General features: G+C 39.3%; 1 protein-coding gene across 5 annotated transcripts in view; it reads left to right on the top strand.

The window, feature by feature from the left end:
• Window positions 1–12,815, top strand: part of cacnb4a (calcium voltage-gated channel auxiliary subunit beta 4a) — a 354,028-nt gene that overhangs the window by 302,393 nt on the left and 38,820 nt on the right. For all 5 annotated transcript variants that reach the window (XM_043694193.2, XM_043694194.2, XM_087989317.1 and 2 more), the window contains 3 exons: window positions 1,396–1,476; window positions 10,449–10,507; window positions 11,270–11,379. In XM_043694193.2, the coding sequence (XP_043550128.1) occupies window positions 1,396–1,476; window positions 10,449–10,507; window positions 11,270–11,379 (250 nt within the window). The remainder of the gene's footprint in view (window positions 1–1,395; window positions 1,477–10,448; window positions 10,508–11,269; window positions 11,380–12,815) is intronic.

The following is a 12,815-nucleotide window of genomic DNA, read 5'->3' as shown; positions in this document are numbered from 1 at the left end:
GCCAGTGTTTATATTCATTTATATGTTTATGTTAAGTAAATAAATAGAAAGAGCTGAGTAAATAATTGCTTAAATAATTGATCAAATTCACATTTTGAGTAAAAACAAATTCCTGCCTGAGTTATTTTTTTATTTTACTTATTCTTTCATAAGATACGGGTGACACTGGTTTCTAGGCTAGCATTTGTTATCCAACTGTATTTGACTGTAAGAAGAACATGAGAATGCTGCAGTCCATATGGTGGAGATACACCCAGAATGTTGTTAGGGAGGGGTCTCCAGGATTTATAAACCTCTGAATCAATGTTTTAATCTCGTTAGCAATTACAAACTAGCAGCCCTTTTGACATTCGGTGAAGCTAGCTATTTACAACTACTAGCTACATAAATCGAAAATCTTACCCAAAGTAGCAGACCAAAAATGATAAGAAAACAAATTGCAATCCAATTTAATCTCTTTTTTTTATTTCCTGTTTATTTCAGATGATATTTAAGAAACACATTCTGAAGTAGCTCTTGGATTGAGTCTGGCATGACGCCAGTGTAGCTAATGTTGCATGTGCGTAATAATGTTATTGGCAAGCTCATACAAGTTGGTTTCATTAGGATATCACTGCTGAACTATGGTTACTTCCCCTGGCTCCATCAGCAGATTGAGAGCTGTGCCGAAGGTTTGACTTTGCCTGGCTTGGACAATCACCTATCACCTCAGGTTAGCCTGGAAGAGAAGTAGGCAGTCTCAGTGTCACATTGCATACAGCACTTCTGCCCTTCTTGACTCTCGTTAAAGCAAGGGGTAAAAAAAAGACTCTTAATCTATGTTTTTTGAATGGCAGTCTGTAGTGGTCTGTGTAAGGATTACTGGTCTGACTGCTGGGCACACAAGTGAACCCGATTGTTTCTTGCAGCCTTCAGTGATACTATGTGACAGGGTTCCAACGCACACAGAATACTCTTTTCTATGATGTCCTCCACTAATCATAAGGGGGAGTCCCATAATAATCTTTTAAAAGTAATCCTCCATCATCTCCTGGGGAAATTTCCTGAGTAATAATTTAAATGGTTTCCCAATGGATCAATGGAATCATTCAATGTACATGGTAGTCAGCTCATGAATGTATTCCATCAGGAAACTCTGCTGGATATCAGGAAATTGGTCTATCACATTCCACAGAGAAATTACTTTGGAAGGTGAGTTTCTTAACAAGATCCATTAATGTTGTAGGAACAGAAAGATGTAAACACCAGGAGGAAGATTTAAAAAAAAACAGGAGGAGGCACTTACAATGCAATGCATTAAAGTATCATTGGCACTTAAATCAGATATTAGCTTGTTTTAACTATTACCGTTTAACGAGTATTCTCATGCATCATTACTGTTTTTAATTAACACAGACTGAGCACATTCCGCCTTATGATGTGGTACCGTCCATGAGACCTGTTGTGTTGGTGGGCCCATCGTTGAAAGGTTATGAGGTAAGGAATAGTGATGGATTATATCTGCCATCAGTCATTATGAAAATAAACTAGGGCACTGAGTGAAGCTGTATTTGCAAATCTGAAGATGACACTAAAAATAGGTGGGAAAGTAAGTTGCAATGAGAAATTAACAAACGGATATGGATAGGTTGGGTAATACTTGGCAAAAGAAGTTTAATATGGATATGTGTGAGGATATCCATTTTGGTCTAGGAATAAAAAGGCAACTTATTATCTAAACAGAGAGAAATTTCGGAGTGTTTTTGTGCAGAGGGATCTGGGATGTCCTCATACATGAATACCAGAAAACAGGTATGCAGGTACAGCTGATAATAAAAATGTTAGCATTTATTGCTGAAAGAATAGAGCACAAAAGTAGGGACGTGATGCTGCAACCTAAAGAGAAAATGCTGGAAAATCTCAGCAGGTCTGGCAGCATCTGTAAGGAGAGAAAAGAGTTGACGTTTCAAGTCTAACTGACCATTTGTCAAAGCTGGAGTGATGCTGCAGTTGTACAAGGCATTAGTGAGACTGCACTTAGAGTATTGCATACAATTTTGGTTGCCTTACTTGAGGGGGGGATATAGTTGTAATGTAAGCAGTTTTGTGGAGGTTCACTGGATTTATGCCAGAGATGCAGGGTTTGTCTTATGAAGAGAAATTGAGAAGTTTGGGCAGATACACTCGAGTTTCGAAGAAGGAGAAGAGATCTAATTGAGGTATATCAGATGCTAAAGGACATTTACAAAGAATATGTAAAGTGGATTTTTCTCTTGTGGGCAATCTTCAATGAGAAGTCTTGGTTTTAGGATAAGGGGTAACAGATTTAAAACTGAGATGAGAAGAAAATACTTCTTTCAAAATGTCATGAATCTGTGAAAATCACTACCACACAGTGTGGTGGATGCTGGGACACTGAGTCAACCTAAGGAGGAGGTAGACATTTTAAATTAGTAATAAATTAAAGGTTATGGAGAGCAGACAGGAAAACAGTGTTCAGGCGAAGATGTTATCAACTACTATCGTACTGAGTGGCAGACCAAGCTCGAGGGGCTGAATTGCCCCTGCTCCAAGTTCTTATCTTTTTTTAATATACCTATGAACCACCACTACAAATTGTTACTTGATATTGTGGCATGATTTAAACTGATTGCTGTTTTGACAACAATTCAACTTTAACCAACCAACTTAGGCATCCATTTCACAGTCATATGTTACATATTTTCAATTCTCCATTACACTCTGAGACTGCTAGCTAGTCATATGACAGGTATTTGTAAGCTGTCAGTGCAGAACAGCATTCACTCTCTCAAAGGTACAGTAAACACCTTCACATTCATAACACCTTGTTATGTAATTTTTGACAAAGTGTTATTGAAATCTTTTTTAACAAACAATTAGACAAATATTTGTTCAGTTATAGTTTCATGATAGAATGCAAACTGCTAGGTTTTGATGTATCGATGGATCCTGAATTACTGAATCAAGTTAGTAATTACAGAATTAATACATTGTTTGCTTTTTAAAACTCAGATATTCAAACTTATACATTCACGGGTTGCAAAAATATGCCACAAGATCGCAGGAATGATAGGTTCAGTGGCCAAAACCATTTCAGCTAACCTGTAGAAGTGCAAGGTCATTTACTATAAACATAAGAAAGACCATGTATTTTCTCAGTGGTGCAAGACTAGGAGTGAGTTGCCTGGCCTTTGAAAGATGGCTTTCCAGGGACAGCCCCAGGGATGACTAGGGCCACAGTTTGACATTCCTGCTAGCAATAAATTATAAACTGTTTCTTTTTCAAAGGGGTATGAAGGATTTCAAATGACCTGACTTTGAATTCCAAGCTACACAAATAAGAAGAGCTTTCTTTAGGGAATTCCTTGTGGAAATCCATTTTAGAAAACCAAGATAAAGTTTCATTTTGAGGAATTAAGTATAGATTCTCAGTTGCCCCTTGGATTTACCACAATAATGGTGATTGATATTTTTCCTACAATAATTACAAAGTAAAAGATTTGATCCTATAAATTGGCTTTAATGTGGATGGTGTGAGAAGTTAGTTCTGAAGGTTTTAAATTGAGTAGTAATTGAAGGATTAATCTAGTGTATCCCTCCAATTCAGATGTGTAATTTAAAATACTTGTTTAATTAACTTTTAATTTCAAAACAGCACATGAAATGCAAACTTTTAGCTTTTATGACCTGACACGTGATCCATAGTTAGGTCTCATAGAGTCATATAGCATGGAAACAGACTCTTTGGACCAACTCATTCACATCACCAGGTTTCCCAAATTAAATCATTCGAAATTAACTCTGTGTCTTACAATTCTGTACTTCACAACCACCTGATGAAGGAGCAGCGCTCCGAAAGCTAGTGCTTCCAATTAAACCTGTTGGACTATAGCCTGGTCTTGTGAGATTTTTACCTTTGTACACTCCAATCGAACACCGGTATCTCCAAATCATAAACCAATCCCATTTGCCTGCATTTGTCCCATATTCCTCTAAACCTTTTTTATTCATGTGCCTGTCCAAATGTCTTTTAAATGTTGCAACAGTATCTGTATCTACCACTTTACTTTAAAAGGAAATTCCATCTTGTGACCTCTCAGTATTTCAATCATAACATTCATGATCAATATTCCATTTTGCACCAAGGTCTCAAAATGAAAATTAACCATATTTTGCTAACTGTTAAATGATATCCTGTGATATCATTCTAACCCAGCGTACAACAAAGAGTTGTGGGTTCTTGTGGTGCAGTAGTGGTGTGCCTACTCCTGAACCAGGGGACCTGGGTTCAAGTCTCACCTGCTTGAAAGGGATGTAATGACATTTCTGAACAGTTTGATTAGCAAATATCTAGGCTGCACAGGTTTGCTGCTGATTACATTAACTCTGTGAACTGGTTGCTTGCAAAACTCAGGGGAACCCAAACATTGGGATCTAGAGTGGCAACTATTAGTCTAAAAGATCACATGTTAATACTGTTAATGCAAAGTATTGTCCCCCTAATTTGTCCTGTAAATTTAATGTAATCAGCAAAAAATCAAGCTGAACACCACCTTTGTAAAGTCCAACATTTCATTTGAGTGAGAAACAGAGGGATGATTTGCCATGCACATAAGCCTGTGACACAAGCTGCTTTAAGCTGCAATCCTAAATAGGTTACATTTGATCCTTGTCTCTTGACCATCACTCATTGATTAGATTAAACTAAAGATTTTCCTCTTCAGAGCTCCCAACACTTGCCAGAAGCACAAACTGAGTTCTGGTGGTGCGCCAGCCCATGATTTTCTATTGGTAATGATCTTCCAAACTTCAAACTCTGAATATGCACTCCATAGGAATACAAGGAACATCAGCACAGTTACTGAGAAAAGAATCATGAAACGCTGTATGGATAAGAGGAAATTATATTTCCAGTTATAACTGTGGAATAAACCAGTCATTCATGAATTAGTACAATCCCTGCAGGTCGAGAGCCACAAAGCATAAGAACCTCTTTTTAATCTAAGGTGAAAAATCAATAAACAGTAGTTTACTTTTTATAACAAACACTTCAACAACCAAAACAAACTAACCATAAATTAACCATGACTTGTGATCAATATAAATTCTAAACTATATATATAGTTGCAGATGCAACAACGATGGGTCTAATGGATTACGAGGCAGTCCATTCCACACTTTTGGCACTAATTTAACCTACAAAATCCTTCAAAGCTCTGAAGTTTCCCTGGTAGAATGCCAGGTTATTTTATTTGAGGATTAAGCCCGATGCCCAGGCATGTACCTATCTGATCCAAAACAAATGCAAACATAAATCGCTGGAGAAGCTCAACAGATCTGGCAGCATCTCTAAAGAGAGAACAGAGTGAATATTTCATGTCCAGTGATCCTTCTTCAGAACTCAGACCTGTTGAGTTTCTCCAGCCATTTTTATTTTAATTTGGTTTAGAGCTCTAGCATCCACAGTTCTATGTTTTAAAATACCTAACTGATCCAAGTTTCACAAGTGCGGTCTTCCCAAGACAACGCAGCTGCAGAATTTGTTCAGCTCTGATCATGTCTATTTTGATAATGTGAATTCACTAACATTACATTCAAATAACAGAAACAGCTGCAGCAGATACCTATTTGTCTACTCCCAATTTCTGGATGCAACCTCCACTTATCTCAGCCTGCCTGTGCTGCACCGCTGGAATATGAACTTTAACAGCTTTGTGCTTATTTATCTGGTTTCAGCTATGTTTCCCCAGAAACCTTAAGGTTCTGTTTCTCTTTTCAATTGAATGGAATTTTAATTTCAGTTCCAGTTATGGCCTGTCTCAAGAACAGGTACATGAAGCAAATTGAACTGCATAAACTTTATCGTCACATGTATTCAAATGACTACAGTGAAATGTTTATACGTTGCCACTTACAGCATCATCTTAGGTACAAAGGTATCTAGGTACAGCTTCTTCAGTTACAAGATTAGTACAGTGTAACAATGTCACCAGCACAAGGTGCTATCTTAGGCACAGAGTACCTAGGTACAATGTTTTGTTACAGAATAAAGAAATAAAGAAAAAAAAAGTTACATTACAATACAATCATAGGTCAGAAAAATAAGAAGCAAAGTTAAAAACCTGGATTCTATCATAATTCAAAGTTTGTGCGAAGATTTGTAGCTCGGGTGCTCGTTGTTGTGGTTCTGTTCGCCGAGCTGGAAGTTTTTGTTGCAAACGTTTCGTCCCCTGGCTAGGCGACATCATCAGTGCTTGGGAGCCTCCTGCGAAGCGCTTCTTTGATGTTTCCTCCGGTGTTTATAGTGGTCTGTCCCTGCCGCTTCCGGTTGTCAGTTTCAGCTGTCCGCTGTAGTGGTTGGTATATTGGGTCCAGGTCGATGTGTTTGTTGATGGAGTTTGTGGATGAATGCCATGCCTCGAGGAATTCCCTGGCTGTTCTCTGTCTGGCTTGCCCTATGATAGTAATGTTGTCCCAGTCGAATTCATGTTGCTTGTTGTCTGCGTGTGTGGCTACTAAGGATAGCTGGTCATGTCGTTTCGTGGCTAGTTGATGTTCATGTATGCGGATTGTTAGCTGTCTTCCTGTTTGTCCTATATAGTGTTTAGTGCAGTCCTTGCATGGTATTTTGTACACTACATTCGTCTTGCTCATGTTGGGTATCGGGTCCTTCGTTCTGGTGAGTTGTTGTCTGAGCGTGGCTGTTGGTTTGTGTACCGTTATGAGTCCTAGGTGTCTCAGTAGTCTGGCAGTCAGTTCAGAGATGCTCCTGATGTATGGTAGTGTGGCTAGTCCTTTTGGTTGTAGTATGTCCTCGTTCCGTGGTCTTTCTCTTAGGCATCTGCTGATGAAGTTGCGCGGGTATCCGTTTTTGGCGAATACCTTGTATAGGTGTTCCTCTTCTTCTTTTTGCAGTCCTGGTGTACTGCAGTGTGTTGTGGCCCTTTTGAATAGTGTCCTGATGCAGCTTCGTTTGTGTGTGTTGGGGTGGTTACTTTCATAGTTTAGGACTTGGTCTGTGTGTGTGGCTTTCCTGTATACTCTTGTAGTGAATTCTCCGTCTGGTGTTCTCTGTACCATCACGTCTAGGAATGGGAGTTGGCTATCCTTTTCTTCTTCTCTCGTGAATCAGATTCCTGTGAGTGTGGCGTTGATGATCTGGTGTGTTTTTTCTATTTCCGTGTTTTTAATGATTACAAACATTGACCTGGACCCAATATACCAACCACTACAGCGGACAGCTGAAACCGGAAGCGGCAGGGACAGACCACTATAAACACCGGAGGAAACATCAAAGAAGCGCTTTGCAGGAGGCTCCCAAGCACTGATGATGTCGCCTAGCCAGGGGACGAAACGTTTGCAACAAAAACTTCCAGCTCGGCGAACAGAACCACAACATTCTATCATAATATTTGTACCCCATCACTGTAAGAAAATAAGTTGAAGTATTGCTGAGTATGTTCCTCCAATAAGAGTACACATCCTGTGAGAAATAGTAATCTACCTATTACAGACTACTACAGAAAACACATTGTATAAAACAGGCTGTTTGGCCCAATTACTCCATGCCAGTATTTATGTTCCAATGAAGCATCATTCCATCTTTTCTTATCTAAATCTACCATTGTAATCATCTATTTTCTTTTCCTCACCTGCCTGGCCAGGTTCCTATTAATACATCTATTTCTGCTCTTATTAAAAAAAAGCACCTTAGAACCCAGAATCATCTGAACTGGGTAAAAGTCCTCCAAATGTAAGTTTGTGTCGAGCAATCCCGGTTTGGATGACTTTGGGATATTAATCTGATTCACAGCTCACTGGTAATTGCAAGTGACAGTTAGAACAGAACTCATTTGTAAATGTGCCTTTGGGGCACATTGACCCTGCTAAAGCTTTACTTATCTCATTGACTTTTGACACAATAAGGTGACCTGACTTTTGTTTTTGTTACAGCTTATTTCAAGCTGAACTTAACATGTTTTTGGAACATTTAATATCACACAACAGAGTCAATTTATATCTTGGCTGGTAATAGTTAGGAACATAAGATAGAAGTAGGATTAAGTCATTGAGCCCTTCAAACCCACTCCCCAAAATTCAATGACTCAACTTTAACCTCAACTCCATATTCCCACTCTATCTCTATGTTCCTTTGATAATCCATGAATCCTGTACCATTATGCCTGCACTCCAGGTGCCCCGTATTGCAAATGCGGTGCTTTATTTGACCTTTAACCTTTACAGAACAGGTAACAAAACCAGCATTAACAAGAGCACAAATTGCACATATCCTGTACACCATAGTCCCTTTCTTGTAAATGGTGCTGTGTAACTAACCTCCATTCACAGGTCAAGCAAGTGCCTGAATAAAAGAGTGAGAGCAATTTGTTTTTTATTCTTACTGGCTCGTTGGTGAAGGAAGGAACATGAAACACTTTTAACCTGGAAGAAACCTATCCACAAAGTGAAACATTATGCCTATGTACTTTCCCAGAAGAGCTAACAAGTGTCTCTTTGGACAGTTACTTGAGGATGTAAAATCAATGCCCTTCAGCTAGGTATACATAACCTCAATTGATACAATTAACATACTTAGGGCAGTGCCTTTATAGTACTCAACCCAAGCTCCATTAATTTAAATGGGGCGATATTGGAGCCAGTTGGCTGAAGCAGGCATCCTAAGAAATAGAGCTCATAAATATAAGATAATCACTAATGATTCCAGTGGTGCATTCAGAAGAAATCTCTTTACTCAGCGAGCAGTTAAAATGTGGAACTGATTGTTCATAGAGTAACTGGGATAAATGGCATGGATGCATTTTTGCTATTTAGAATGAAATATTGATGGTGTTGTTGGATGAAGCATGATGGGAGGAGGGATATGTTGAACATAACTATTGGCATGCACCTGATGGGCTGAATGGCCTGATAGTTCTATAAATACCATGCAAGCATAAACATTGATTTTTTTGAAAACTGAAACCAACATTGTGCCTTTTGAATGCTGTGATTCACCTGATGCTCTCAGAAGTAATCCTTTAATTGTAGACAGATAAGTGATTGCATAATGTGAGGATTTATAGACATAATCATGACTGAGTAAAGTAAAACAACCATCCCCAGTTTTAATATTAAATTGATCAGGCGAACAGGAAGGGAGAAAATAGAGCACATTACATAATATGCATGATTATTTATTCAGTTGTGAAGAAATAGCTTTAAGATGAGTTGTAGCAGTAGCCATCTGGGCTGGTGGTACCAATTGTTTTACCAGTGCAGACCAGTCATTGAAACCTATAAACAGCCACAATAACAGAAATTCTATCTTTATTCTACAGAATAGATTAAGTACACTGAGCAAGACACTTCATCTATCGATCTCTCTCTCTCTCAATGTTTTTAATTTTGCTAATGGTTTTGCTGCTGGATGCCCTTCCTGCCACTAATGTTCCCCATTTCGTTGGAGCCTGAGACTGACACTGATGTATATTGGCATGTGGTCTTTGTCTGTAAGTGTGTGTGTGTGTGTGTGTGTGTGTGTGTGTGTGTGTGTGTGTGTGTGTGTGTGTGTGTGTGTGTGTGTGTGTGTGTGTGTGTGTGTGTGTGTAGCCCACCATCATCCCACTGACTGCCAAGGTCACCCTGTGAAACCAGCAGTGGCCTCTTAGGATACAATTGGGATACACGGGTAGGCAGGTGGTCATGGGTTACCCTTTTGTATTAAAACAAACGTTGTGGTCGAAACAATGGGAAGGAAGTGAGTTACCACTTTCAGAAGGGGGAGGGTTACCATTTTGAATGATGCTCTTTGCACATTGGGGGTCTCCCCACTTCCTTCCCTGCCATTACCATGCCTTAATTGTCTGATTTCCTCCCTGCCGGATACCTCAGTGTCAGATCCATGGCCAGCCTCCTTGTAGTGCCAGCTGTTCTCACTATCGAGCTGCTGTGCCACTGCCAGAACTGCAAGGGTGGCCAACTGCTCGGATTGGCCAGCAGCTCTGAAGGGTATGAGCTTCTTCCACTGAGGGCTGCATGTCCCACCTTCACCTTGTTCATGTCACCCACAGTGTAACATTGTGGTTTTACTTGGATGTTTTCTGACTGACTGTGATTATGGGTGAGCAGCAGTCCATAGAGTGGGACTCTAACCCATTCTGGCACCAAGATAAGAGTGCTACTGCTTGAGCCATTAAACTCCCAAAGAGCAAATTATCTGTTGAGAGTAAGATTCATCCCATTTATAATTTCAGACTAAAATATGTTTTACTAATTCAACTGGTATTTTTACTTGAGCTTTTATTTTCATTGCAACCTTTTTGGTTTTATTTTAAGGTAATGGTGAACAGGTCTATAAGAATTTTCTGCACTTACTTTCACTTTTTACAATTCTTTTCTTCCTCTGCTCAATATCTGTTCTTCTCTTTCCATCCTTTCCTGCTGTTCAGGTTACAGATATGATGCAGAAAGCTCTCTTTGACTTCCTGAAACATCGGTTTGATGGAAGGTGAGCATAATCCTCTCCAATGTTTTCTCTTCCGGTTCTTTCTGACTTGTCCTCTTTTGACCATGTCTGTACCATCAACAATTCGGTTTTAAAATCATGTTGACCAATGTCTACAAGGAAGAGTTATTTTTTACTTTTATAAAAGTGATTTATATTGCACATTTGGAAAATTCCATGAAACTATTAAGCAAATTTTTAGTGTAGAATAAATGGTAAACAAAATACTTAGAGTTATAGAGTCATACAGCATGGAAACAGCCCTTCGTTCCAACCAGTCCATGCCTAACATAATCCCAAACTGAATTAGTCCCACCTGCCTGCTCCTGGCCCATATCTTTCCAAATCTTACCCAAATGCCTTTTAAACATTGTAATTGTGCCCACATTCCTCAGGCAGTTCATTCCACATACAAACCACCCTCAGTGTAAAACATTTGCCCATCTCTTTTTAAAATTTCTCCTCTCACCTTAAAAATGTACCCCTAGTCTTGAAATCCCCCATCCTAGGGAAAAGACACCCACCATTAACAATGAAAAAGAAATGAAAATTAGAATTAAAAATGCATAGCTATCTGTATCATCTAACATTTCAGATTTTTGCCAGAACACTTGAGTGGAAATGTTCTTTGCTTCAGGCTTTTCTAACTAGGTGCTTATTGTGTCACAGAACTGACAGGTAAATTAAATACCTGTGACAACAATTGATCACAATTAGCAAAACTGCTTGACTGAACAAATATTGCTTGCTTGCTCTTTGTTATAGGATATCAATTACACGGGTGACAGCTGACATATCCTTGGCCAAACGTTCGGTCCTAACTAATCCCAGTAAGAGGACAATAATGGAACGTTCCAACACTCGGTCCAGTATAGGTATGATCTCCATTTGCTCCATTTGTGTATGCAAGTTAATTTTAAAAGTCGTATCAATCACTTTCCGTGTTGTTTTCAATTCGCTGTACAATAACATCATGAAGCAGACGTTTTTGTTCGATACAATTGTGCAATTTTACTCAATGTCCTTTTTACAGAGAAAATCTCTCACTCCTTATGTTTGTCTTTTCAACAATAAAGCATGACAAAATGTATTAGTCATGAAATAGTAAGATGCCCATGAATGCAGGGATTCTGAAAGTAAAACAGAAATGTTGAAGCCTGTTGGAGAATAGTTGTTAACATTTGGCTCTCTCAGTTCTAATGGATGGTCATCAGCCTGGAACGTCAACTCGTTTTCTCTCTCAACCGATATTGCCAGGCATGCTGTGTATTTCTAGCATTTTCCACTTCTATTTCACATTTTCATTTCAAAGTGATATTTTGCTTTGCTGTTCAGCCCTCTTTTGTTTGTCCAAGCTGTTGACTCCCTTTTTCTTGATTTCCATTTCTTCCTGCTACCACTTCAATATTTATGAGAATGCCTAGGATAGGATTTGAATGTGCCAACAGAGTAACATGAATCAAATGTTCATCAATATTGTATGTACCACATAGCATAAAGTTGGAGTTGTATTTTGGTGAGGGAAACAGGGCTGAGAATCTGTACGATAATGTTTTTTCCGGTAGATGATTTGTATTGATTCATAGGACATTGGCATTTTTGGTTTGGCCAGAATTTGTTGCCCATCCCTAACTAATCTTGAGAAAGTGATGCTGAGCTGCCTCCTTAGAACATAGAACATAGAAAAATACAGCGCAGTACAGGCCCTTTGGCTCTCGATGTTGCGCCGATCCAAGCCCACCTAACCTACACTAGCCCACTATCCTCCATATGCCTATCCAATGCCCGTTTAAATGCCCATAAAGAGGGAGAGTCCACCACTGCTACTGGCAGGGCATTCCATGAACTCATGACTCGCTGAGTAAAGAATCTACCCCTGACATCTGTCCTATACCTACCACCCCTTAATTTAAAGCTATGCCCCCTCGTAATAGCTACAACCTGTATTTATAGGTACACTCACAATGATTTTTGGAAGAGAGCTCCAGGGTTTTCACCCAGTGACTGTGAAGGAATGGCTGTTTAGTTCTATGCTAATATGCTGTGTGCCACGATGGGAAACTTGTAAGTGGTGGTGTTCCCATGTGTTTGTTGCCCTTGTCCTTCAAGATAGCAAAGGTTATGGGTTTATAATGTGTGTCTAGGAAATCCTGTTGAGTTTCTGTAGTGCATCTCATAGATGGTACACACCGCTGCTACTTGGCATCAGTTATGAAGTGAGTGAATGTTGAAGGGAGTGGGTGGGATTTCAGCCATAATACAGGCTGCTTAGTCCTGGATGGTACTGAGCTTCTTTACTGTTGTTGGAACT

Source organism: Chiloscyllium plagiosum, unplaced genomic scaffold, assembly GCF_037043375.1.
Source record: "Chiloscyllium plagiosum isolate Xiang-an unplaced genomic scaffold, Cpla_swu_hap1 HiC_scaffold_7, whole genome shotgun sequence".
Taxonomy (NCBI): domain Eukaryota; kingdom Metazoa; phylum Chordata; class Chondrichthyes; order Orectolobiformes; family Hemiscylliidae; genus Chiloscyllium; species Chiloscyllium plagiosum.
Note: the sequence above shows the minus strand (reverse complement) of the source record. Positions and strands in the feature narration are given on the sequence as shown.